General features: G+C 41.4%; 1 protein-coding gene across 1 annotated transcript; it reads left to right on the top strand.

The window, feature by feature from the left end:
• On the top strand, positions 1-20,005 carry ANAPC7 (anaphase promoting complex subunit 7). The gene is made up of 11 exons (XM_047088254.1): positions 1-191; positions 3,714-3,900; positions 6,473-6,592; positions 9,761-9,872; positions 10,210-10,363; positions 11,105-11,247; positions 13,189-13,306; positions 14,017-14,213; positions 16,455-16,679; positions 17,339-17,489; positions 19,134-20,005. Exons 1-11 carry the CDS (start codon positions 91-93, stop codon positions 19,321-19,323), a joined length of 1,698 nt encoding a protein of 565 aa, XP_046944210.1. The 5' UTR covers positions 1-90; the 3' UTR covers positions 19,324-20,005.
• The last annotated feature ends 2,858 nt before the right edge of the window (positions 20,006-22,863 follow it).

Here is a 22,863-nt window from a genome sequence, read left to right as displayed (position 1 = left end):
GGCGAGGCCGCCATTTTGGAGTCTTCCCTAAGGAGCTTCTACCGGCTTTTCGCGCCGCTGCCGCCGCTGCCAGCGGCCTTGCCGGGCAGGATGAATGTGATAGACCACGTGCGAGACATGGCGGCCGCGGGGCTGCACTCTAACGTGCGGCTCCTCAGCAGCTTGTTACTTACAATGAGTAATAACAACCCGTGAGTTGAGGCGGGGAGCGGCCTGGGGCTGAGGAGAAAGTGGCTCCGGTTTGGGAGCGGGGGCAGAGGGGGCCTGGGGACTGGCGGGAAGAGCGACCGCGGGCCTCTCCGCTGAGGCTTCGGGGTCAGCGAAGGCGTCGTCAGGCGGAGCCGTTCTGGGAACGCAAGTTGAGTTCACTTGGTCTCTGCGCTGTGCCAGACGCTGGGATGAGCTCCCTGAGGGAGATGTGGCGAGCGGCCGCTTCGAGAAATGGAAGGCGGAGGCTCTGAGGGCGAGCCTGGCTAGGGTTTCCCGAAAGTTGGGAGCGGCGGGTTTCCTGAGGCACCTGTCGCCCGGCAGAACGACTGTCACTTCGCTGGGCTGACTCCTCTCTTCCCGGCTCTTCCCCGAAGAACGTTTTCTCGCTCGCCGCCGCTCAGAAAGGCCCGGTCTTATACCTTCGTCCCCCATCTGAGATTGATCTTTTCCCCTTGAATGTGTCAGAAGGGTCCACTTTCTGGCCTCCAGAACCCCTGAAAACGGGAGACTCTGCTGGGTGGGAGTGGCGCCTTTTTAAGGACATGCAGTGCCCCTTTCTTGTTTTCAGAGCTGCGGTTTCTGGAGTCTTATGACGGATGCAGCGCAGGGCTCTTTCCAGCCTTGAGTGCGCGTTGCCCCCCCCCCCCCCCCCGCTTTAATTCCCCCATTGTACTTAAAACTCTCTCCCGTGACCTCCAAGGCCAAACATTTTTCTCCCCGACCTCCTCTCCTGTCCTCTGCTCACTGTGCTTCAGCCTTGCAGGCTCTTCTTTCTGTCACTTGAACACACCAAGCTCAGTTCTCAACTCAGGGCTTTGCATTTGCTGCTCCGCTTGCAGTCCTCACCTCAGAGAGCTGTGTCCTCCGTCAGGTTCCAGCTCAAGACATCCCTCCTAGAGAACAGCTTCTGTAACCATCAGAATTGTCCCTTACCCTCACTACTCCATCCCTTTATCCTGTTTTATATTCTGCGCCCCTCTTTTTTTTTTAATTGATGAAGGTCAGAAGGTGTTTTCCTAGCTTCAGGGAGGTCAGTTTAAATTCTGACCTTTATCGTTCATTATTAAGTTTCATATTGAATTGGCAGTATACACAGTAAAAAATTCAAACAGTACAGAAGAGGTATGCAGATAACCTAATTTACAGAAACATGGGCTAAGCTTAGTGGATTAAACTGCTTCTAATTATCCTGTAACATCTGCAGGAGCCAAGAGTAATGACTAACTGGTGCATAAATTCCCATGAAGGAAAGTGTGCCTTGACCAGTCACTCAAAACCAACTGCAAGGCTGCAGAATAAACACAGAAGGCTGAAAGAGACCAGGGCTTCCTCGCTGTCAACACTAAGTGGATGGTGGTGAAATGATGGGTCTCACGGAGCAAGGTCCAGAAGCACACTCATGGAAATAAAATAGAGTAGCTGCATTACAGGCGCTTAACAGGCTTTTCCTTTCTGACCTAGACAGCTTCTAGAGCAGGCCAAATGCAAATGGGTCCACCCTGAGTAGAAAATTCAGTTACGCCACTCAGAAGTAGACTGTGGTGGGTCAGACTGAAGACTTTAGAATCAGAAGGACCAAAGTCCAGACATCATGGCTTCTCACGGAGTGTGTGAATTTGGGCAGTTTTACCTCCCTGAGGTTGTACACACTTCCTTAGCACATTCAATAAACATGTGAGTGCTCACTGCACAAAAGCACTGTACTGATCTCCTTAGGTGTTAAGAGTGATTAGAATACAGATCTTAAAAGTTCTCACCACAAGACCTCACTCCATCGTTTCCATTCACCACAGGCAACAACGATTAACAGTCTCGTGTGTCATTCCAAAGATAATTTATAGGTGTATAAGTAGGCATATGTGTTACAATATATAAATATCTGAATGCTTTGAGTGTAGCAATATTTTCTATTAAATCTTATTTCTCAGTAAATATATAGATTCTCAGAGTTGGAAGAGATCTTAACTAGCTGGACTATACCTTTTAGTCCTTGAATTTCCTTTGTAATTTTATATCCAGTGTTCAGCATACCTGTCCTTTTTTTCTTTAAGATTAAAAAAATTAAGATAAACTTGACATACTATTAGATGCATCATTTTAAAGCATACATTTCTGTGTTCTTTTTTTTTTTAAGTTTATTTTTGAGAGAGGGAAAGCACAAGTGGAGGAGGGGCAGAGAGAGAGAGAGAGAGAGAGGGGGTCCCAAGCAGGTTCCACACTGTCAGTGCAGGGCCCCAATGTGGGGCTCTATCTCACCACCTTGGGATCATGACTTGAGCCAAAAAAAAAAAGAGTTGGACACTTAACTGACTGAACCACCCAAGGGCCCCCTTGGTTTTAAATCTATTCACAGAGTTGTACAACCATCACCACTGTCTATCCCAAACTTTCATTATCCCCAAAAGAAACCCCATATTCTATTAGTAATCACCCCTGGTCCCACTTTCTCCAGTCCCTGGCAGCTACTAATCTCTGGTATCTATTCTTGAGTATCCTTCATTTGTTGACAAATTAACTGTTCACACAGTTGACTGTGACTGTTCTTTCATTTTAAACAGCTATAGCTTTACTCGTCAAAGAAAAATGTGTAAATTCTTCTTGTCAGGAATTGTGGGGAGGTGGAATTGGCGATTAAAAATGTTTCCCATTAAGAATGGTGGCCAGCTTCTAGGCAGTTATTATGCTTGTGAGGAATGTTCAACATTAGTGAAAAAGTTTTGAAACATCTTCGTTCTTTTACATTGGTCCTTAAATCCCTGTGACTTGAGATAAAAATTCTAGTGTTAGTAGAAGTTTATTTTTGTATTAAAAAAAAAACAAAAAACTTCATCAAATAAGGCTAATCCTCTTTCTATCCTACTCTGTCCCATTGGCTTATTCTATTCTATTTTATTCTATTCTGTTCTCATACTTCAGTATTTTAGTATTCCTATCTTCTTCAGTATTTGAAGAGTTTTCAGTTCCTTTGAAACCTCTTTTTGTTCAGCACTTTCCTGAAAAGGTTTCAAAGTGGTGAGGTTTCTCTTTTCCAAGTTGTTCAACCCTTCCTGGTAGAATTTGTTAAGTCATTGTGATTTTTCTCCTTTTGTCTATATTATGCTAAAAACCGATGTTAATATAAGAAAGTATGGATATATATATCAGATTGTTAAGTTAAGAGGACTTGGGCTAAGGAAGGGGAGGAAAAAATGTATAACATTTCTCTTTGTATATGTGTGTATTACTGTATTTGTATTAGAGGTATCATTGCTTTTTTAGTAAATAAAGGAGAAAAACTTTAAAATAGAGCAATTTAAAGCAGTTTCCTGGATGTGCTGACCATATTAGCGTAGAGTGCGATTCTCATGCCTCTCATTTTAAGGACTAGCATTTAGGATATGTTGACTTTTTTGTAAACTGTCCTTATACAAGGCTTTATGCTAGGCTTATGTGGACACTAAGGAGGGTGTTCTGTCTAACAGTTCAAAATAACCCATGTAGGGGGTGTTTTCTTTGTTTTCCAGTGAGTTATTCTCCCCATCCCAGAAGTACCAGCTCTTGGTGTATCACGCAGATTCTCTCTTTCATGATAAAGAATATCGGAATGCTGTGAGTAAGTATACCATGGCTTTGCAGCAGAAGAAAGCCCTAAGTAAAACTTCAAAAGTGAGACCTTCAACTGGCAATTCCGCATCTACTCCGCAAAGTCAGGTAAATGGAGATGGAAGTGTGAATTTTTTTTTTTTTTTTTTTGAGGGTGAGAGACTGAAAGAATTTACAAGACTGTGGACTAGATGTAGAGGAGGGGAAAATAAAAAATAGTTTTAAAGGAGAGCTGACTAGAGAAACAAAGATGAGAAACCACATAGATGCAAGAATGCGAAATTCACTCTGGATGAATCTAAAAATGGAATTAAACATGAATTATATGGGTTCACCGAGGTTCTGCATTGTTCCTCCCTTTTGTACAAACAGAACTCAAAATCCAGTGTTTTTATAAGTTTAATTAAAGTACAACTTTTAAAATGTAACTCAGGTATTAGGGTTGCAAGAACCTAGGGAAATTTATGGGAAATACTAAGAATTCCTGCCAGTTTTGGTTGCCTGATAATTAAATAAATGAAGGGGAGAATTGTAATTTCACACAGTCTTCTGATTTGATGGAGATATCCAATTACCAGAAATTAACTCTAATAGTAGACTCCAGAAGATTTACAGGGTGTATAACTAAGGCTGCTTATTGCAGCATTATTTTTAATGGTAAGAAACTGAAAGCAAGTGTTCATCAGTGGAGTCTAGTTAAATTAGCGCATAGCCATAAGATGGGATATGATGAACTATTACTGAAATGAAAAATGAGATAGAGGTACATGTGCTGATTTGAAAAGAACTACACATAATAGTAAGGAAAATAAGATTTGTAGAAGTCTGTTCTGTTTGTTTAAAGGGGATGGATTATAGATACATAAATATATCTTCTTATATGCCATATATATATATATATATATATATATATATATATATATGCTGAAAATCGATATTAATAGAAAGTATGGATATGTATCAGATATATATCTGATATATATAAACGTATGTTGTATATGCATTATGTATGAAGGATTTTATGTGTAGAAGGAAAGAAATTTAACAGTGGAAAGCTTTAGGGAGAGGGGAATTTTTACTTTGCAATTTGACCCTCTTTTAAGTTTAAATTATACATGGAACTTACACTGAAAAGTAATGTCAGTAGGATGAACTGGGTGTGAAATTATAAGTCATGTTTTCTCTGCTTTGTATTTTCCACGTTTTGAAAAAAGACAAATTAATGTAGTTTCCCTTTTTTTTTTTTAAAGCCTCTATGCATCTTGTTTTTTTTTTTTTCTTTATGTAAAACCTTTGATTTTTGTTATTAAAGAGCTGATTGCCAGGATTTTCTCTATTTTCTTTTTATTTTACTTATTTATTTTTTAAATAATCTCTACACCCAGTGTGAGACTTAAACTCACAGTCCTGAGATGAAGAGTTGCACACTCCACTGACTGAGCCAACCAGGCACCCCAGGATTTTCTCTGTTTTCTGACACTGAATGGAAATCATGTATATTATCCACACAGGGTCACTCATAGAAGTAGCTAACTTTTTGAGCATTCAGTATGCCAAGCACCATGCTAAACCTTTCATATTAATTAAATGCACTTAATCTTTAAGGAATTTTTTTTACCTCACATTTTAATTTTTTTAAGTTTTTGTTTTAATTCCAGTTAGTTAACATACAGTGTTGTATTAGTTTCAGATATACAATATAGTAATTCACCACTTCCATACATCACCCTGTGCTCATCACAACTAGTGTACTCCTTAATCCCCATCACCTATTTAACCTATCCCCTTAGCCCCTCCCCTCTGGTAACCATCAGTTTGTTTTCTATAATTAATCTTTAAGGAATTTTTCAAAAATTAAGATCTATTTCACCTCCCAGAATTAACAATTCACTGGGTTGTAGTATATTCACAAAATTGTGCAACTGTCATCACTTTAATTCCAGAACATTTTCATCACCCTAGGAAATTTGCAAGCCTTTTATCTCTTTTATCTCTTTAGCCTCTGGGAATCACTAACCTTTTTCTGTCTCTATGGATTTACCTATTCTGGACATTGCATATGAATAGAATCATACAGTATGTGACCTTTTGTGTCTGGTTTCTTTTACTTGAGCATAATGGTTTTATTAGATTTGACCCATGTTATGGCATGAATCGGTTCTTTGTTCTTTTTTATTGCTGAATAATATTCCATTGTGTGGATATGCCATAACTATTCATTAGTTGATGGACATTTATGTTATTTCCACTTCTTTTTTTTTTTTTTTTTTTTAATTTTTTTTTCAATGTTTATTTTTTGGGACAGAGAGAGACAGAGCATGAACGGGGGAGGGGCAGAGAGAGAGGGAGACACAGAATCGGAAACAGGCTCCAGGCTCTGAGCCATCAGCCCAGAGCCCGACGCGGGGCTCGAACTCACGGACCGCGAGATCGTGACCTGGCTGAAGTCGGACGCTTAACCGACTGCGCCACCCAGGCGCCCCTCCACTTCTTGTCTATCAGTAATGTTTATATAAACATTTGTGTGCAGGTTTTTGTGTGAACATAGGTTTTCGGTTCTCTTGGCTGGATGTGTAGGGGCAGAATTGCTGGGTCATATAGTAACTCTATGTTTAACGTTTTGAGGAACTGCCTTACTGTTGAAGTAATATTTTGAAGAAATGTTTTCATTGCCTCTTAGTGTCTTCCATCTGAAATTGAAGTGAAATACAAAATGGCTGAATGTTATACAATGCTAAAACAAGATAAGGATGCCATTGCTATTCTTGATGGGATCCCTTCAAGACAAAGAACTCCCAAAGTAAGTTGAATTGACAATTTGGTATATATTCTTCTCCTACCCAGTCCTTCCAACCCATTTCCTCCATGTTTTCTCCATGCATTAGGGAGTCCATCTGAATATTTTACTCTTGACTCACTTTGTTCCCCTGAAAATGGAGTAGATGAGGTTCAGAGAGATAGAAGAATTACTTTCTTATGAAACTCTGAAAATTCGTCTGATGAAAATGGTAGCTGGAGAATATTACAAGTGCTCATATTTTGGTATTTCTTACCAATGGAAATAATTTGTAAACGCTTCCAGGTGGCAACAGTACTTTTTTAAGAATCTCATGTTTTGCATTCTATAGGTGTCCCCATTTGATTATATGAGTGAGTTTATTAATCCCTTTGGTTTCAAGATCCAGGACTACAAGATCTTTATTTGTGTGTGAGATACATATTTGTGTTTGAATTGGTAACATATCAGTAGAACACCTTCAACTGAAATCAAAAGATCTTGTCTGAGTTTAGGGCATACAAGCTGTGAAGTGTGTAGTATGAACTTGGGCAAGTTACCAATTTGAACTTTACTTTTTTTTTCTTATTTATAAAATGAGGTTAATAATACTTTGCTAACTTTAAGTTCCTTTATGAAAGAATACTTTTTAAAGTACTATACTGTAAGGAGTATTATATTGGGCATCTTTGATTACCGGTTTTTTTTGAAGTCCAGTTTAGAGGAACAGTGAGAATCTTTGCTTTTAGTATTGAATTCACATCAGTGGTTAATATTCTACCATGTATTCTCATGTCACCTGCCTTCCTCACTTCACTGAAGAACTGTTCTGTGCACCTTGTGCTTAATGATAAGGAATTTTATATGTAAGATGCCTGTGTACTTCCTCCTGCCCTTAGAAAAGGAATCTAAGCGGTGGTGTAGTGTTTTTTCTCCTAAGTGTCGGCTGAGTTTTAAAAGTAACCAATCAAACTTGATTAGAACATGTGTAAGCATCTCCTCATTGAAGATTTATGTATTATTTTCTGAGTTTTTTAAAACTAAGCGATTTTCCCAGTTTATTTTACGGTACTGGCTGCTATTAAAAATATTTGGAAACATGTTTTAGAATAACCTGTCTCATAATAAGCTTGGATACAATATGCTGAATTTTTTTCTGATATCCTATGAAAGTCTTAACCCCAAGGATAATTTTTTTTGCCTATGTGAGGAGTGTCTTTCTTTTGGAAGATGCCATTTTGATTATAAACTTTGAATGATACCTGTTCCTTATCTTATTGGAAATGTACCATAATTTCCTCCTTAATGACTTGAGGGTGGGGACATTTTTTGAAAATGAGTAATGGCAAATAAGCTCAGCTTTGTGGTATCTAACACTTTGGTATTTAAAGCCACCATTTTAAGAGGGACTAAAGGAATCCACATTTGTTAGGAGTACATATCCTTCATTCTGTAGAGCTGTTGTAGCCAGGAACAAGCAAAGATGTATGCCTCAAACATAAACCTATAATATTTACAGTTTTTCTTTCTTGTCCGTTAGGGAGTTAACTGGCTTCTCAGTCTGTGTAAAGGACAAGGAAGTGAGTCAAAATACGTCTAAATGAACGTCTGTTAATGTATGGTAAACACCACCACACATTTCTTCACTTTTTAAAGGAAAATTCCAGTGTGAGATTATTATATCTTGGTAAATCTTCAACTTTTAAAAGTAAACATATCAACATACAATTTCTCACTCAGTTTTTAGAAAATGATGACTGCTTGTGTTTATGGCATGTGGCTTTGTGATGTTCCCAAGTAAGGATCTGCTTTAAAAAGGATTGACTTTCTCATAGGTAGTACTCAAAACTCATTCTTTTGAAGTGACAGGTAGTTTAAAGGGAATTTTAATATTTGTTGAGACAGATGATGTGTGGGTCATAGTTTGTTAATAACAAGCAGTCAAGAAAGGATCTTAAATTTAACCTTTTATTCTTTTCAAGTATTGACACCAATACTGGAGTTTTCCTTTAAGTATTTTCTTTTGCATTTTCAACATAGCCTAAAATGGAAAAGCTGAGGCCAAATAAAGTTTTATTTCTGGTATTTCATTATTTCATTGTTTGAATCATCAGTATGGATTAATGCCATACTAGATTGTTTTATATACTGTAAGTCATAATTGGAACAGATGTTCTTCATCTTCAGAGCCACTCTTTTGAGTAAATATCTGGCATACCAGGCTACAAATAACTGAAGAGATTGGGGATTGGCTTTTTTTCTTTTGTGTGTTCATGTTGACTGCTTCCTTAGGTTAATGACCTGGCAAAAATTGCTGTGTTTAAGATCTATTAATTTCAAATTGGAATGTTCTCTTTTTCTCCCTGTAGTATTAAGATCATTTACTTTTCCCTGTAACTTCTACATTCTTTGGAACTTTTAGGTTTTCTCAAATTTTCCTTGTTGCATTTTTAGGGTTATTTTAATAGAGCTTTACTGAGTTACATATTTGAATTGTGCTAAAAATGCATTTATTGGATTTAAGTGATGTAGCTAACCTTTGGATCATTGTCACTTCTAGAAGTCAGTCAGAGTTTGACTTCTGTAGCATTACTTGGAAGAGTCAGATAGTCAGATAGGTCCAAGCTTTAAGCGTTAGAAAGGCAACAGTCTAGCTTCTAGAATAATTATCAGAAGCCAAGTATGTAACTCTGTATCTGTCATTTCCTTTTTGGGGAAAATTCATCTGGTCTTTCTTAACAAGCTGTGTTAAGAATTCCTCTCTTTCTTATGCCTCAATATAATTGCATTTAAAGTATGTAAACTTGAGCACTTCTAGGTAGTTCATCTTCTAAAGATCAAGAAAGAATCAAGGTAATTAGATTTCTGTAACATTTCTCAAATATATATTACACCTATTTCCAGGGGCAGTATCTTTGGTCTAGATATTACTGGACCTTTTGTTTGGGTAAGTGAGAGGAATTTGACTTTCCTCTTAGAAATGGGAGGACCTAGGAAAAGCAAAGGTAGTAATTTCCTCTTTGGTTTAAAGAATGGGATTGGTCTTTGTTTATTTCCACTGAGCTATGGGTAGATTTTCCAGTAAAAAGTAGAATAGTAGTTGGTAATAAAAAATCAGGACTTAATTGGTGGTGAGATACTTTCTTTGCAATGTACGCTTATCTTACTGTCTTGTGTTTTTGTTTGTTACAGATAAACATGATGCTGGCAAATCTATACAAGAAGGCTGGTCAGGAGCGCCCTTCAGTCACCAGCTATAAGGAAGTGCTGAGGCAGTGCCCATTAGCCCTCGATGCCATTCTAGGTACAGATTATTCTCAGTTTATTTCTATGTAGTGTTTACTCTCTGAGATGTTAGTTCTCAGTCTTGGCTATACATTAGAATTTTCCCGTGCCTAACTTCCAGAGAGTGATCCAGTAGATTATTATTGTCATGTATTTTTCACACATCAAGAAATTTAAATTTAAATTGATTTCACACAATCAAGAATATTAAATTATGGTTGTTTTGCCATCTGCATCTTGCTCAGAATAGGGAAAGGGCACCTTGTAGTCCATGGAAAGGGTAACTTACTGCTTCTTGCATTGCAGAAGAGGAGAGCTGTGCCTCACTTTATTTCTCCTGTTTTCTGTTGGATTAGGTTTGCTGTCCCTTTCTGTAAAAGGCGCAGAGGTGGCATCGATGACAATGAATGTGATCCAGACTGTGCCTAACTTGGATTGGCTCTCTGTGTGGATCAAAGCATATGCTTTTGTGCACACTGGTGACAACTCGAGAGCAATCAATACCATCTGGTGAGAGACACAAAGTTAATTCAGTTTTCTTGATTGCTTGTATGGAGATCTGATGTATCTAAATTAGCAAAATAGAAATAGGAGATGCTTATCTCTTGGTGTCGTAGCCTATTGTCTTTAGGCTTTCTTAGTCTCTTAACGTACTTAATGGTCCTAAGAGTAAGAATCCCTGCTGTGAGGACCTGTTAAATGTAAACTTTGACCAAGTTCAGCTCTGTATTTGCAAAAGTGGTAACCCTTGTAAAGCAGATTGTCTTAGTGTGTCATGCTTGAACCTGGATGAACATCGTCTTTGGACATCCCAGGAGCATAAATTGCAGCATCTGACCTGGGTTGTTTCTGTAGAACTGGGATTTTCTTTCTACTCAAGTAAAGTCCTGGGACAAGAGACTGGGTCTTGTGTTATATGAAGTAATTTGGTTGAGTAGTAAGTAGCAGTCACTTGTGAATGACATTACATTTAACACCATGTTGTCCTCTGAAAACCTACAACCAAAAAGTTCTTTCTAGGTAATGAGAGATTTCTGTTCATTCTGAATATTGGCTTTCTTACCCTATGTAATATTCTTTAAATCATAAACTCAGAATGAGAAAATATAGTGAATATGGTTTGTTTTAAAAGTTTTTATTATGAAATATATATACACAAAAGAGAATAGTACCTATATTGCCTGTCATCCAGATTCAGCAACTAAGAGGATTCATAATAGATGTTAAGGGTCAATGTTTAATATTTTGAAGTTCACTAGAGAAAAAGTCCTTATTGCGAGATAACGTGGACCTGCTGGGAAGCTTAGCAGATCTGTACTTCAGAGCTGGAGACAATAAAAACTCTGTCCTCAAGTTTGAACAGGCACAGATGTTGGATCCTTATCTGATAAAAGGTAAGTAATTCTTGAGGCAGGGTGAAAGTACCTGTAGAGGGGAGGATCAAGAAAGAAAGGGAGAAAATATAGCATGATCTTCTGATACTAGTTTTCATATAAATATTTTGTGGAACTTATTACAGTAGCCTTTTACCTTTTTAGAGGTCCTGACACATGTCTGTAACACTTGAGTAATTCCATTTTGAGCAGTTGTTTTTGCTTGAATTCAAGTGTCTCCAGACAGATCATTATTTGGCTCTTTTTCTTTTGGGAGAGGTGATATCCCTTCCTTATGATTTGTAAATTTATGTATGGTGTGCCTGACTGGGAATTTGGATGGCATCCCCAAAACCGTAATATCCTTTTAGGGAATGTAGCTTCACTGTGTCCTTATTATAGTTAAAAGGCAGTAAGTGAATAGACATTAAGAAAGGGATGAGATGATTGAAGGAAGTGATTAGGAATGAACAACAAAAAAATCATTGATCTGAAAGATTATAGCTGAAGGAGTGAGCCATAGGGACTTCCAAAGGGTGAGTGTCCAGTGACTGGCAGCAAGTGATGGGTAGTGGGAAATAATGTCTGATAGATAGGCTGAAATCTGCTTGTAAAGTCCCAAAAGAGGCCATCAGAAGAATAATGACCTGGTGACAATAGTTAGTTCTGTAGACTCTTAAGCCATGAAAACAACAGAGCAGGGAGATGAGGAAACAGATCCAGAAAGATGAATTCATTTGCCTAAGGTCTCCCTCCTGTCCAGTGCTTATTTCTCTCCTCAGAGCTGCCTGTGCCCATGATGAAAATGGTGTGTTAGAAATACTAGTCTGGCATTAGTTGACAGCTTGGAGTTGAAACCTTAGGCCCGAGTTTGGGGGTCAGCAGGAGTGTTGCAGTGATCTTGTCATGAGAGGCATTTTCCTTGGAGCCTGAAGGGATAACAAGGGATGAGGGGGGTGGTGGGAGGAGCTAGGTGACAGCAAGCATGCTACCCTTTTTATAGAACATGAGTGAGAAAAAGCAGGGAGTGGGGTGATCTTAAATCAACTGGACTCCAGAAAGAACTAGATGCTTTTTCTGGAATAGGCTAACTTTTTCTGAGACCCACTGGCATATTCAGTGTATACTCTTGACTATGCTTAGGCTCTTGGAGAAGAGAACTTACTTAATGCTTTTTTTGGGCCTTTTCTGGATATGAGTTTGGATAGCTATATATCATGCCACAGGTTGTAGGGATGAACAGTTCCCGAAAATAATTGGCTTTCAAGTTGTGAGGTGTAGTTCCTTTACTCCTTTGCTTTTTTGCTAGCTATTTATTTATTTATTTAGAGTGAGTGGGGAGTGGGGGGAGGGAGGGAAGGGCAGAGAGGGAGAGGGAATTCCAAGCAGGCTCTGCACCATCAGCACAGAGCCTGATGTGGAGCTCAAACTCATGAACCATGAGATCATGACCTGAGCTGGAATCAAAAGTTGGACACTTACCGATTGAGCCACCCAGGTGCCCCTCTACTCCTTTGCTTTTTAAATTTTTTTGGATGTGTTTTGTCTTTTTATTTTTTTTTAATTTTTTTTTTTTCAACGTTTATTTATTTTTGGGACAGAGAGAGACACAGCATGAACGGGGGAGGGGCAGAGAGAGAGGGAGACACAGAATTGGAAACAGGCTCCAGGCTCTGAGCCATCAGCCCAGAGCCCGACGCGGGGCTCGAACTCACGGACCGCGAGATCGTGACCTGGCTGAAGTCGGACGCTTAACCGACTGCGCCACCCAGGCGCCCCAATGTTTTGTCTTTTTAATAGTCACGTTGTAGGAAACTGGGAATGCTGGTGGGAGGAGCTCATGATTGTGGAAAGGGCTCAGACCGAGCCGGAGCTGGGGCCTCAGTGGGGACTCTGATGAAGGCTGCTGCTCATTTATAAAGGACTCCTGCCTGCTTTTTAAAAAAGCCTCTTCCTTTCTAGGAATGGATGTATATGGCTACCTCCTGGCAAGAGAAGGGCGGCTAGAGGATGTGGAGAACCTTGGCTGCCGCCTTTTTAATATTTCTGATCAGCATGCAGAACCCTGGGTAGTCTCTGGGTATGTTTATGCATTCTTTTTTCTTTCCAGGTTTCAGTACATCCTTTAGGAAATTGTGGTGCCTCCCAAATAGAATATAGGTTGAAAACACAGATTAAGAGATAATCAGACTTAGATTCAGATCAAGGCCTTTGACGTTGGATATATTAGTTACCTCTCTGAATCTCTTTTCTCATTTGGAAAATGAGGATTTTCATGGGGCAGGTATCAACTGAGACAGTGCATCATGCTTAGCACTGGAAGCCATCAGTGAACAGGCTAGGAGCTGCTGCTTTGTTATTTACCGTGGCTTTATAAGTTCTCTAAATACCTCTCACCTGATAACATATCCAGACATCAGGTTCTTTTCCATAATTTTTCCTTCCATATCAAGATTTCTTCTTAAAAATAAATATTTAGGATTGCCTGGGTGGTTGGTTGAGCGTCTGACTCTTGATTTAGGCCCGTGACATGATCTCAGAGTGGCGAGATGAAGTCCTGTGTCAGCCTCCACACTCAGTGTGGATCCTGCTTAAGTTATTCTCTCTCTCTTCATAAATAAATGAAATACAGAAAATGGGTTTTTTGGTACCCCCTCTCCCCTCAGTATCTTAGGTTAAACCTTTAATGGTTTGCAATAAGGATCAGGTAGCATGCCTTCTGTTTGGTTTTTAGATGAAGTTTCTTTACCATTTTCTTTTAGGTAATTTTTTTTTTTTCTTTCCCTCCAGGTGTCATAGCTTCTATAGCAAACGTTACTCTCGGGCCCTCTATTTAGGAGCCAAGGCCATTCAGCTGAATAGTAATAGCGTTCAAGCTTTGCTCCTTAAGGGAGCAGCACTTAGAAACATGGGCAGAGTCCAAGAAGCAATAATCCACTTTCGGGAGGCTATACGGCTTGCACCTTGTCGCTTAGATTGTTATGAAGGTAAGATGAAAGATATAGATAAATAGTGTGTGGCATCAACTTGGATGGAAGGTTTTGCTAGGCCAGCAGTTACCAAACCCTGTTGTATGTTAGAGTTCTCTGGGGGTACATTTTAAAATCCTGATGCCAGGTCACTCCACTATAGTCTAAATCAGAATATTGTGGTTGTGTGATAGGCACAGTAGTTTTTTGATGATCCCAGGTAATGCCAACATGCACGTAAGTTTGGGAATCACTGCATTAGGCATTTATTAGGCATTTTAGAAATCATTTAGGATTTTCACTTGAACTTTAGAATTTTTTTCTCATTCTTTTTTTCTGGTTTTTGGTGAGGGTGTAGTTGGGGTAGGTTTTTTTGTCCTATTTCTGATTGTTTTTCAAACATGGCCCACTCCTTAATGTGAATCTCTGTGCTGGCAGTATGCTAGAGTGCTTGGTTGTGTCTTATTTTTTAACAGTTGTCTTACCTCAAGCCAGAAATATTACTCATGGGGTAACTCCATATCCATATGACAGTGTCGGTTGTGGGAACTAGTCTGTTCATTGTGACCTCCTGAGTGGGCACGATCAGGGTCAAACTTTGTTTTGTTATGTGCTATTTTAAGTACATGTGAACTGACCCTAGGAGTTAAAAGGAGCTGTGCCAGCTTCAGCAACATTTGGTGACTCAGTCACAGATGTTAAAATAGATCTTACAAGATGCAGTTCCTCCAAAAGCATATTTTTATAAGAATTTAAAAATAAACCCAGGAGTCTAGGAGTGACTTGTTCTTAACAGGAAGATGAGTTTCAGATTTGAGAAAGAAAATTTGGAAGTTGGGGTAAAGAACAAATCTGCTTAGATATCCAGAGAGCTTTGCCTATTGTGGATTTGTTCTTAAAGTGTCCCCAGTAAATCAGGCTTTTGGTTCCAGTTTAAATTTTTGATCCTGAAACTGTAACTTCCCAAGCCTCTCAGCTGCTTTTGTCACGCTAGTTCCTTTCTGCTGCATGCCTGTTTCACAAGAGCCTAGGAATGCAGTTGAATAACGAACTCCACAACATTTGGACAGAGGATAGTTAGAGTCACTGGGGGTGGAGGACCTTCTGCAGGCCAGCTTCGTGGTCTCCCTGCACTCAAGCTACCATTTGGAGTTTTGAATCAGGATGACATTATGCTGTCCAGTGCTTCTTGCAACCTCCAGCTGAGCTTCCTTTATTGGCAGAGGCACTGGATTAGTGAAGTGCATTCTTTCCATTTCCTTCTGAAGTTCCAGTGGGGGCTTTAGCAGGGAAATGAAACTACTCAATACGTAGTTGAAAGAGCCGTATTCGGAATCCAACACATTGACCCGAAGAGTTAGGTAATTTCTGTTAAGTAACCATAGTGTGTGGTAGAATGTGCATGCACAAATATTATAAATGCTGCTGGGGTGGAGGAGTATGCAGAGAAAATCTGCCAGGGATGTGTGGGTTTGGAGTTTAAGCTGTTTTTCTGTTTTGATGAGTGCTTTGTGTCAAAAAGTACTTCCTCTGTTCTCAAGTTCTTGGCAAGAAGAGTTGAGAGTTGACTCTGCTTGAAGTGTCCCCATAGGGCATCTTGTTGTGGGTATGATAAGAGGCAGGAGCTGCCAGTCTTGATTTGATGTATTTGGCCCATCTGATTAAGTATTTTCCATCTAGGTTAGGGAAACTTCAGCAAATGTCTTTTGAGATAGCTTTTATGTTTTAAATGAAAAGTTGTCCTTCTCTTTAGGTTGCTCCCTAAGTCTGTTAGTAGAAAACTACGCCAAACTAGTAGTTTTGTAGAACTGGATTTCACTTGGAACTTAGGAGCTCTTCCATGTAAGCCTAGGACTAAAGGTGACTGAAGACAGCTGGAAATCAATAGTTCATTAAGGGGCAGTAGAACCTTGGGTTTTGTTGTCAGCACCATCTCTTTCAAGTAATGATTAGGGTCACGTTTGTTCCTCTGTCATTCAGCTGGGCTGCCTACATGCTTCAGTTTACTTATGTGTGTTTCCTTCGCTAACTAAAGGTGCCTTTGCAGTGCATGCAGCCTTTTTCCGCATCCCTCAAGTGCTCTGAGGAAGAGCACTTATTCCATCTAGACTACTCTCCAGTCTGATCTCATCATCAGAGTTTTCCCCTGGCCTGCCCTTTGTCTGAAACTTTGAAGGTTTACAATCTGGAAGGCTGTCAGAGTGGAAGCATTGCTTGGAATGGTAATGTGGTTGAGCTTTCTGTGTTTTATTTTTTCAGGTCTCATTGAATGTTACTTAGCTTCCAACAGTATTCGTGAAGCAATGGTAATGGCTAACAACGTTTACAAAACTCTAGGAGCAAATGCACAGACCCTTACCCTTTTAGCCACTGTTTGTCTTGAAGACCCAGTGACACAGGAGAAAGCCAAAACTTTATTAGATAAAGCCCTGACCCAAAGGCCGGATTACATTAAGGCTGTGGTGAAAAAAGCAGAACTACTTAGTAAGTGTATCTTATTTACTTCCCTTTTGTCGTTAATTATATAAAACCTGATCTCATTGGATTTCCTGGTCCCAGCTGGTTACAGATGACCAGTCAGGTGTGTGCCTTTTTACAGTAGGTTTGAGTCCATACAACCAAATGTAGCTGGCTTAAACTGGCCTGGATTGGCAGTGACTGACTTTTTGAGTGGCTCAAACCAGCTATACTTGGTTGGTACCTGTTCAGCTTACTTTGATCTGGTCTTGGTTGTCCTGAACTAGTTTGGGCTAAATATAACTGGTTTTAGCCAGCTTGAACTGTTTTGACCCATCTGGATTTGCTTATGACTTCCTTTTAGCTTTGGTTGTTTTAGTCCTAATTTATGATAAAGTCCTGGGTTTGGGCTAGTTTGGCAAATAAAATGCATTTTGGCTTTTTATTTGAACTTAGGTTAAGAGTATATTTTTCAAAATCAGAACTCAGGCTGTACATTTCCTAATAGAAGAGGAATTCATATGAGCTTGTTCTTATTTCCTGCCACACCACTGTTCTCTTAAGGACATCTACAGATAGATTGTTGGATTATAATCATTGTTGTGGTTTTGTGTATATGATTTGAGATGGGAGTATATTTTCAAAATGTTGTGTAAGTAGGAAAATGAGGGTCTTTTTCTTTTCAGGCAGAGAACAGAAATATGAAGATGGAATTGCTTTGCTGAGGAATGCGCTAGCTAATCAGAGTGACTGTGTCCTGCATCGGATCCTAGGAGATTTCCTTGTAGCTGTCAATGAGTATCAGGAAGCAATGGACCAATATAGTATAGCACTAAGGTAGGCACTTAGCCTCCCATGGGGGGGAAGGTCAATGAGGGGTAGAAGAGGCAGGGAACTATGTAACAGGAGTTCTGGAAACATACACACTTTTGTGCCCATGGTTGAAAACAGAGTAATGATAGTAATGGTAGAAGAGTTATTTGTGAGTTCATAACTTCTAAAAAAATAATAATAATAATTTCATAAAGTATATTAGCAACATTAAAGAACTGTTTCACTCCTAACCAGCCCACACCACTATATCATCAGTTTTCATTTGTGTAGATCATCTTCCTGGCCTCACCCATGCATAAACGTATTTTTATAGGGTATATGTAGTTATATATTTTATATTCTGCTTTTTCAAATCAAAGTATTGTAAGTACTTTCCCATGTTTCTATCTACTGTAGTAGTTAAGAACTTAAGCTCTGAAGTTTGAATACTACCTTCACAACACCTGTTATATTGGGCAAGTTACTAACAAATTTCCTTGTCTATATCTACCTTATTAGGTATTAAATGATTAAATGAGGATTAAATTATTATTCCATGTAAAGCTCTTAGTGCTGTGCCTGGTACATAGTAAATACTAAATAAATAGTGGTATTCTTACTGTTTAACATAGAAGTGATTTCTTTGAGGGTTGTCTCCGTGTCTATAAAGTTGTGGTGAAGGCCTGTCTTTAATTGAGTCTGATCACATCCATTTACTTGTTCAGCAGTTGAGCACCATGCATGTGCCTGGCATCTCAGTAACCACTGGGTATGCTGTGATTCCGGGAGCTCTCGGTCTCAGGCGTGCAGACTGATCAATGCCACGTGCTAAGTGCTTTCATAGCAGTCTCTAGAAGGCAAGGTGGGAGCCCATAGGGCTGGGAGCCCTGGGTGTGGGTGAGAGCTGTATGGAAGTTTTCAGGGAAGAGGTAACAAATCAATCTACAGTTATGTAAGTAGGAACAGGACTCATTAGAGGTGGGATTTGCTAGAGATTGGACACCCGCTGGCCTTGATGGTAACCACAAAGGCAAGAGGAAGAATTGCTTAGAAGTCAAATAAATGTTCTGGAGCCTCTGAACTTTGGGGGTTTGGGCATGTGTAATGACTCAGCTGCTAAACTCGAATGCTTGGGTAGGGGGGTAGCTTTGGGTCCTGGGGTCTAACTTAGGAGTTGACAAATCTGTTCCATGGTAAGCATGATTTGATTGACTACTGAAATGCTGATATGGTTAATTATGTCAGAAGAATGTGAAACACCTTAACTCACAGAAAAATAAGTATTATTTTGTAACTTTGTAGCCTAAAAACCTGATACTGTTAAGAAATTACATTTGAATTTTTCTGTTAATGGTGGTTTGCTGCTTTTTCATTTGTGTTATCTAGTATCTTCCTCTAGCAGAATGCTGGGCTAATAATGTTTAAGAAATACGTGGAGAAAAACTCAAATTAAGAATTCTAAAAATTAGGACAAGACGCCTTTTTTCACTTCTAGTGGTGGACTCCCTCGATCCTGCCTGTGGAACCACAGTTGTTTGGAGAGGCCAGGCATTAGCAGTTTCTCTGTGACTGGGTGGTCATTTCACTGCCGTGCCAGGGAGATGACGCATCAGCCAGCAAGAAGCAAGGCAGAGATTCAGGCCTCTCCTTTGTTTTGTTGTCCCCTAGTTTGGACCCCAATGACCAGAAGTCTCTAGAGGGGATGCAGAAGATGGAGAAGGAGGAGAGTCCCACGGATGCCACTCAGGAGGAGGATGTGGACGACATGGAAGGGAGTGGGGAAGAAGGGGACCTGGAGGGCAGCGACAGTGAGGCGGCCCAGTGGGCTGACCAGGAGCAGTGGTTCGGCATGCAGTGAGGCAGGCGGCAGCTCTGTGGCCACACTGGCCTGCCCTGCTCTGAGCACTTCCGTGGACTGAAGGAGCCCGGAGGAGCCCGCTCTCTGGGAGGACATTGATTCCGCATGTAATTGCAGCAGGGGTCTCTGCCCCTCGCTCCGTATTTCTAGTAGTGAATTCATTTTTAAAAACTGAGCCTGACCAACCTTCCATCTATCTCTGTCCTCCCCTGCTCCAGCCAGGGAGGATCGAGTGAGCTCTCTGGGAGGCCTGCAGATGTGCCAGGGCTTCTGGGACAGAGTGCTTTTTATATAACTAATTTCTAAATCTGAAAGCTTGAGGAATAGACAGTGTTTTGTCTGTGACATTGTGGGTGAGTTTAAAGGAGTGACTTGTCACCCAGAGCAAAAGCGTCCTCTCCCATGTCAGACAGCAGCATGGGCTGGCCCTTTCAGAGCGGGTTTCCTGTCCCGGAAATCATCATCCTGAGCTGTCCAAACTTCCCTAGTAACCTTGCTTCCTTCTGCAATGTTAGTAATGCCTTAAGCTGACAGTTGCTATTTTGCAGAACAATTTTCCTATTTGCTAATCTGGTAACTTGCCTATGAGCCTGGGCCGGATCTGAGAAACAGGTGTGACCTAGAGCATGACCAGAGGCACACCTGGGGTAATTAACTAATAAAACTGTTTTTTGTACAGTAATGGTGTTGGGTTGATCAGAATGGAAGCCCTTTATAGATTCTTACTTTTTTTGGTCTCTCACAATGCATTGATTCAGCCCCAGAATTATTTGCCATAAATATACTCCCTTTCTTCCCAGAGTTTTGGGAGCCAGGAGGATTGGTAACTTCGGGTAACATTGAGCTAATTCATGTATTTGCATTTTTGATTGGTTAAATTCCCCCGGGGGGTGAGTCTTTGGCCCGTTTTAGACTGGTTCCTCCCAGTTCTGTCAGAGGCACTAAAGTCTGTGTATGGTTTCAGCATTCTGTCACCGGGTCAGCAGGGGGCGCGTTCCCTGGGCTTGGTGCTGGGAGAGTTCGCCTACCGTCTTCCCCTTGTTTCTTCAGATGCAGTGCTTTTCACTATATCCTTAACTTGGAGGCGAAGGTGGGGAGAATGGCACAGCTAACCCCAAATTCTCACTAAAACAAAATTATTCAAAGGTGGTACAATAGGTGATTTTGATGTAAATGGAAAGTTCTGTCTTAAAGTGTAAAAACCATGGACGTGTACGGTAGTTTAGGAGCTCAGAACATCTGATAACTATAAGGGCAAAAAAAGTTACTGTTCAAGTATATTTCAGTATGAGACTTAAAGCCTGGGCAGCACCATTTGATCAAGCAGTTTCTAAAGAGCCCAGCCAGCAGTTGGGGTCGTTCCAGGTGAGCATACTGCCCCGAGAAGGCACTGCGTACTGGCCTCAGTGCTTGCTCTGGATGTAGCTTCTTGGCCTTCGCCTTGCCTCCTAGCAGCTGTTAACCAGTCTGTGCGTTGGAAGAAAAGGTGAAACATCTTTGCCATTCCCCTGGCTAGGGGAAGAAGCCTGGCCACATCCAGCCTACATGTTTCTGCATGTCAGGCTTGTCACTGTTCCCTCTGAGGTTCCCATGGGGTCAGGATGTGCCTCAGAGCCCAGGCCCTGCACATTACCTTCTGTCAGCCCCAGCATGTTCCTCTCCCCTTTCCTGGGCTGGCCCTCAGCTCTTCTAGGAGCCCCTGGATCATCCCCAGCACCTCCATCCCACCAACACCCTGGGCTGGATCCCTCCAATCCTTCCCAACTACAGCTCCAGCAGTTCTACCCGGACCGTGTCAGTGTCACAACCAGGTTAGAAGAGGCGACTGAAGCTACATTTTGAGAGCACCTGATGTGGGATTGGTTCACATCAAAGAATGGGAGGAGTGTGACTTGAAGATCTCACCTGGCATTGCTGCTATCACTTGGTTTCACAAAAAAATCTTATGAGGGCAGGGAGCTCCATGAAGCAGGGACAGAATCAGGCTGCCCAGCGCTCTGGTTGTCCCATTGAGCCACCTTCCAGGAGATGAAGCATCTTGACAAGTGATGGCCTCCCAAGTGCTTACAGTCACCAGAGATATTCTGGTGTCTGGAGTTTCACACACCATTATGAGGAGAGGGATGTTTTAACTGATCCTGTCTTTTACCCCAACCACTTGCAGCTGGATCATAGCACTGGTTTGGAGTAAGGCTACATTCTAAAAGTCCTTGCTGTCCCACTGTCAGAGCTGCAGGTCAGGAGCCAAGTAGTTAGGTTCCTTGGTGTGGGCTCCCATATCTTCTGGGCTGAGGACTCAATAAGCCCACAAGGAGTTGAGTACGGTGCCCATTGTGTATCACGTTATCATTACTAGGGTAAATGCCAGACTGCCTGTCTTCCCCTCAGGAATTGGGGGCTGGTGGGATCACTCCAAAGCCTTCTTGCCTTTTTCTCCTGGAGGTCCCTCAGCTAAGTGGAGAGGCAGGGTCCTAAGGAAGGGTGCTCCCTGCCCTCTGGCTTGGGTTCTCACACTCTGAACTCTTGCTATGTGCCAGGGACCTGGCAGATCTGGTTAATGTCAGGAGCTTCTCAGGAGCTCTCCTTGCCAGCCTTAGTTTGGGAGCCACACTCCTGCCAATGAGTTCTTCCTCGGAATGAGAACGGCTTTTACCCAAATCTGTTAATTCTCAAATTTGAACATACTTCTCAGTGATGCAGATTAGCAGGCACAGCATCAAACCTGAATCCAATGCCAGGGCCTGGGCCCAGGAGTCTGCATCTTCAATCATTCCCACCTTGATTTGCTATTCTGATGCAGGTGTTCCATGGTCCAAATGTTGAGAAACTGGGAGTGGGGGTTTGAGGGTCCCAGAAGCTGTAGGCTTAACCTCAGAAGGCCTGTGGGGACCTCACCATACAACTGCCTGGCCAGGTCTTTGGAGGCCATGCCTAGACCAGGGCTGCTTGGCCATCCCTGAGGTCACAGGCACTGCCTGCTGCGTGGTGACTGCATTCTCTGTTGGCTACAGACAGCCCTGACTCAACAAGCACCTCACCGTGTCCTCTGGGGATCATGGCCATAGCCAGGCCAGCCAGGGATCCCTGGCACTTGGAGGGCCCATTGAGGTAAGTGCCTCACTAAGGTTTTCCACTTCTCTCTGGAGCCTCCCTGCCCGGGGGCAGTGGATGGTGGGGCGGGGTGCGTGCGTGCGTGCGTGTGCATGTGTGTGTGCGTGTGCACGCGCACACCAGCTCCCACATTCCCTCTTGGGGCACAGAACGGCAGGCTTCTGTTGTCTGGATGTTTCTGAGCTGCTCGGGCTGCACCACTAGATGTGTGGGGTTTTTCCAGATTGCTGTGGAAGAAGTCAGTTGTTGGCAGCACAGAACATGTCACTTATTTCACAAACCACACAGTATCAGCAACACCAGGAATAAGCCAGAAGCCTACAAGTTGGTCTGCTTAGCAGCCATTAAAAGAAAACAGTTTAAAAATAAGAGTACCCTCATGCATGGCTAGTGAGAAAGTAAAATGATACAGCCACTGTGGAACACAGT

Source organism: Lynx rufus, unplaced genomic scaffold (genome assembly GCF_022079265.1).
Source record: "Lynx rufus isolate CCGP_SWC_20201006 ecotype Redwood Valley unplaced genomic scaffold, mLynRuf1.p SCAF_24, whole genome shotgun sequence".
In the NCBI taxonomy this organism is placed as follows: Eukaryota; Metazoa; Chordata; class Mammalia; order Carnivora; family Felidae; genus Lynx; species Lynx rufus.
The sequence above is the reverse complement of the archived record's forward strand: the minus strand, read 5'-3'. Positions and strand labels throughout refer to the sequence as shown.